We start from the raw sequence: 5,566 nt of genomic DNA, 5'->3' as shown, positions 1-5,566 counted from the left end.
ATGGATCTGAGAACTTAGGAGGCCTGAATGAGGTCATTAATGTGTCAGCCACTTCACTGGGCGCTCTGGTTTATATTCCTTCAACTTTTCTACTTCTCTCACCCTACCGCTTCATGAATTAATAGAAAAGTGAGTTAGGTTGGATGGTTTCTTAATCTTTCTCAGCCCTTATGTTTACAATTCTCTCTCTCTCTCTCTCTCTCTCTCTCTACCTACCTACCTACCCGATCAGCTTCCTTCTTTTCTCTGACTCCCTTCCACCCTTCAACCATGTATCCCTTCATCTTTCTGTCAATTTCTCCTCTCTTCCTTTCATCCCTTCTCTCATCGTTTCCTTATTCTGTTTTCATAGTAAAACAGCTGGTAACGATCTTAAGGTCTGTTGAGTGAATGTAGTGTGTAAAATCAAACCATCCAAGATTAATATAGGTCTAGATAAGACTCTCGTTTGGTTTTGGTAGTTGTCGTGCATAGCTGGGAATAATAGGGTTTCGATGACATTGGCGGTTCATTATTCGTTCATTCTCCATAAAAATGCCGGCAGATCTAATGAAATGCTGTTAAACTAGTCAACAGTAGTCAAGTATGGCAGAATATCAGACCAACCATTCGAAAACCAGAAAAGTAGGTGAATTACTGAACTCTAGTACTCATAAAAGGGAATACTACAGATATGTAGTATGGCAGCAATATTCAGGTTCTGTATGGGTACTCGTCTCAGTACCTTAGCCGGCCATACACAGTCTAGGTGTCTTGACCAGTCATAAGACACCAAGCACTAGCCAAGTAAAGGATTTATACAGTATGTATTCAGTTATGTATATTCACTGCATATAATATTTACATAACATTAAGCAACGGAGTCGTACTGAAGAAATGCTTTGCCGAAATGTTACAGCAGATGTTCTAAGTTCACAACACCTATATTACAACGCCAGCACGGGAAAGGCAGTTATCATGTACCATCCACTTACAAAAGAACGGAGCTTTTATAGTATATTCATTTGCTGTGATATTATATATATATATATATATATATATATATATATACATAGAATGATAAATGAGTAAAACACCGGTCTTATGACTTTTATACTGACGCATATATCTTTCGAGTTATTACACGATTGTAAGACGAAAGGGTGTGAAGTGAAGGAATGGGAGGGAGTGAAATGTGTAAGATCGGGAATGACTAGGCGAGGAAGATGCAAGGAAGGAGTTGCTTTGTTGATGAATGAAGTGTGGCAGAGTGATTGTTGTGTCAGGTGAAAGTGGCAGTGATTGTTGTGTATGCTCCGTGTGAGGACAGGAGTGGGTTAAAGAAAGACAAGTTTTGGGATGAGCTGGATGAAGTAGTGGGAAAAATGCCCAGGAGCTGTAAAGTGATCGTAATGGGCGATATGAATGGAAGAGTACCACTGGTCCTGAGGATAACATAATGGGTTGTAATGGAGTACCAGGAGAAAATGATAAATGGGAAGCGACTGAAGGATATGTCAGAAAAGGAGGCTGTGCATTTGTAACTCGTATTTCAAACACAAAGATGCACATAAGTATACATGGTATAGAACAGTGGTTCTCAACTCGTTTCAGGCCACGGAGCACCAGCCCAATTAAAAAAAATATCGTGGACCATTTCATTTTTGAGTAATGATAAATAAAGCATAGACAACAAACATTTTGGTTTGAAATGTATTTCTTACAAACAGAATTTCGAGAGGTGATATAAAATAGTAGACAGCTGACATTTTGGTCTGAAATATAATTCTTACAAACACAATTTCCAGGAAATACATGAATAGTTATCTAACGTTCTGCTGTGAAATTTATTTCTAACAAACAGAACTTTGAAATTATGTAGGAGTATATAACTAACATTTTTCTTTGAAATTTGATTAATTCATTTTTCTTTGCAACTAGTCTTTTGGATTCTCTTCTCACTGAGAAGCTTTTCAATGTTGGGAGTGGTACTTGATAATGCACAACGAATATTGCTTTCCACTGCAAGCCGATTCCTCTGTTTGGACTTAATGTGCAACAATCATGAAAATCCGCTCTCACACATGTAAGTTGATGCAAATGGCAGAAGACATCTGACTGCATGTGTTGACAGATTTGGGTAAGTACCAATCATACTGGCCCAAAATTTTTCCATGGTAGACCTTTGGTACACATTTGAGCCCCCAAATCATTTTTCAGATCCCAAGAATTCCTCCTGTAGATCCTCAGGAACACTATGAGCATCTGTTGCGAATAGATTCCTGATGAAAGATAACCCATCCCTTGCCATGGCCACCTCCGGAAAGTATCGCTGAAATTCATCCTGCAGCTTTCGTAAATGCTCGCGAATTTGCATCTGAATGGCTTCCTTTTCCCCGAGCATGGCATCCACACATGGAAATTGAACCAAATTGTTACCTTCGACTCTTCCGATCCAGAGTTCTAAAATCTCAAGAAAAGCCTTGATGATGCCTTGGTGAGAGAGCAGATTTGCACCTTTCCCTTGCAGCTGAAGATTCAGTTTGTTCAAGATTCCAAAAATATCGACAAGGTATGCAGGTTCTAATTCTGACTGTGTTAGTATATTTTTAAAATCCTCTTTCCCTTGAGACTGGAGAAGTAAAACGAGTTCTTCTCTCAGTTAAAAAATTTTGTTGACTACAGTCCCTGCTGACAACCACCGTAAAGTGTAGAACAGCAACACCTCAAAGTCAGAACCCATGTCTTGGCATAATTTTCCGAACAACCTGGTGTTCACTGCTGACGATTTGATGTAATTAACCACCTGCACCAATCCTTTGAAAATAGTGTTCAGGTGATCAGGCAGAGTTTTTTATGCCAATGCCTCTCTGTGATTGAAGCAGTGAACTCTGGTTACCAATGGAGCATGCTGTTTCACCAATGCTTGGAAGCCTGACCTTGAGCTTAGCATCGCAGGTGCACCATCAGTGGTAACACCCACCAAATGTACCCAATCCAGACCATTTACGTCAAAGAAATTGTTAACAATTTCTAACACATCCTGAGCCCTTGTGGTGGTGTCAAGAGTTTTACAAAAGAGAAACTCGACTTTGAAGTCTCCCACAACCATGTATCGTGCAAACACTAATAGCTGAGTGGACAGTGAGACATCAGTTGATTCATCCAACTGTATGGCAAACGATGGAGATTTCTTGATTTCATCCACAACTTGTTCACTGATGTTTTGTGAGATCTCATTTATCCGTCTCGATACTGTGTCAATAGTAACGGATATATAATTTAGCTTTTGTGCTGCATCTTCGCCGACAACAAGCCTCACCATTTCTTTTGCGCAGGGTATCACAAGTTGCTCTACAATCGTATGAGGCTTCTTGGCCTGTGCAACTTTGTATGTGGCAATGTAGGAAGCGAGCACTGCATTGGTGGTCTATTCATAGAATGTACAGTAGCTCCCAAAAGTATCTTTAAAAAAAAGTACTATACATTCTGACACAATGGACGATGTATCTGACACGTGTTGCGTGAAGCGGCAACAAAATTGGTAGACCTGCATGCTGGGGAGTGGTTGCCATACACCTGCATATGCCCTGGGATTGTATATACCGTTTTCTAACTGACGTAATACTAATCACTTTGTCATATGTAGATATATTTGATGTTATTATGGTGACAAGTAGTTCGTTTTAACATAGGCACGGTTACTCTTTCTGTGGTTCATCTGTAATGCTTTCACGAGTGCCAGCACAAGGTTATCAGCACTCTAGATAAATAGTATACAAGCTTTCCCAGAACTGATATATTTTGAGAAAGTGTTTATATAATATCTGTGATTATGACTGGGAGACATATGACACCCAGTGTAATGTGAACGGCACAAAAATATTAGAGAGACAAGTAGAGGTAAACGAAATGTAAAGACAGTAAATTAACTTATCTGAAACTAATCCCCAGAGCAGCGTATAAACCCATTTGTCACTGATACACCAGCCGTATTGTGGAGGTGACATGCGAGATTCATTCTTATATTGGACATTATATGTAAAATAAATACAAGGTAAGGTTGAACACACTCTGGGGGCTCCTTTTATCCACCGCATGCATCCAGACCTCTGTTCAATCGACGCGACACCTACTATGAAGCTGTGCCATTCACGTAACGAAACACCACACCTCAATACCTTCCGACACCGAGATATTGCCACATTCTGGTAGTATGTATAAATAATGATGTGTGGTTAAAATTGTCCGACATGCAGACCCTATAGGCTATTATTAACCTCCGCATTGTTAATCTATTTGTAGTTGTGATAACGAAAGAATTGTGATGGGTATTTTTATCATGCTGTTTAATAATCTGAGTTTCACTTATATTCAAGGGGGGCTGGGTGACTCAATGGTGGCGTGCGTAGCTCAAGACCTTGAGGTAGTGAGTTCGTGCCCCACCCGAGTAGCTACTCAGCTGAAAGTTAGAGCTCTCATCACCCTATCAGGGCTATATGGTCTAATATAGGCCTAGCTCGGAGAATCATTCCTTCACTTATAATCGAACATGACAACTCAGCCCATCGCAGTCAGTTTTCGAACATGGCAACTCTGCCCGTCGCAGTTACTATGTTTCCTAAGATACATTTATCACAGTATAATGTGTGTAATGGGTTATATTCTTTAACACAGAGGTGTAAATATCGCTGAACTGTCACTATTTACAAGTCGCTGGATGTTTGCAGTCACATAGTGGCGTTCATGTGTTTATTAGCAGTACCACCAACGATACCTAACCATGCGTACCAACCGCACCGGGACGACAAGTGGCCGGGAATAATATTTCATTCTGTTCATTCTGCCATTCTTCGCACCACACTTTAAAGATACTTTTGGGAGCTACTGTACCTGTTGAGTCAAGACGCTGCTGTTTGAGAGCTGATAACTGCCGCTCGAAATAATCTTTATCCTTTTGCAACAAATTGGGGTGACACTTTTAGAGATGGAGTTTATGCTTCGCTGGCTTCAGCGACTCATTCCCCAAGACTTTGAAACAAATAACACACTGTGGTAATTCCATGCTATCTTTTTTTTGACAAGTGAAGCCAAATTTAATGTAGTCCTCTGAATACTTGCGCTTAACATTCCGTCCTGCCATAGCCATTTATCTAGATCTGTGGGCAATGCAACGAAATATATTAATTATGTGTTGAGTTTGGCAGTAATAAAGAGATGGTATAACATAAGATAATAATACACATAAGACAATCATAAAACACCATAAGTGTCATAAAAAGCATCAACCTGCATAACACAGCACACAGCAGCATAACAACTGATCAGAAATATTTCACTCCGTTCTACTCTTCCTCCCCACTTCCTTTTAGATTACTACATTTTACGGTAGAGAATAAAATCAGATTACACCAAACCTGTAAAACAGCGAAGGATGAATGACACAACTAATCAGCCGAGCAGTTCGATGGCTACTGCACCTAACGACAGTGTTATGTGTAGCCACGCGGCAGCTGACAGGAATTAAACAGGATGGCATGTCACCTCGACTCGTAAAGTATGTACTAGGCTAGGGCCAGGTATAGCT

The 5,566-nt window shown here is 40.1% G+C and overlaps 1 protein-coding gene across 1 annotated transcript; it reads right to left on the bottom strand.

Moving 5' to 3' along the window:
* Window positions 1–2,833: 2,833 nt before the first annotated feature.
* On the bottom strand, window positions 2,834–3,304 carry LOC145393274 (protein FAM200C-like). The gene has a single exon (XM_080267418.1). It carries the CDS (start codon window positions 3,302–3,304, stop codon window positions 2,834–2,836), a length of 471 nt encoding a protein of 156 aa, XP_080123544.1.
* Window positions 3,305–5,566: the final 2,262 nt, after the last annotated feature.

Source organism: Coenobita brevimanus, chromosome 3 (genome assembly GCF_032717465.1).
Source record: "Coenobita brevimanus isolate Jiangsu-jjx chromosome 3, ASM3271746v2, whole genome shotgun sequence".
NCBI lineage: Eukaryota > Metazoa > Arthropoda > Malacostraca > Decapoda > Coenobitidae > Coenobita > Coenobita brevimanus.
The sequence above is the reverse complement of the archived record's forward strand: the minus strand, read 5'-3'. Positions and strand labels throughout refer to the sequence as shown.

Bases quoted from the DNA above. Each gene is read 5' to 3' on its own strand.
- LOC145393274 (XM_080267418.1), bottom strand. From the start codon at position 3,304: ATGGTGAGGCTTGTTGTCGGCGAAGATGCAGCACAAAAGCTAAATTAT.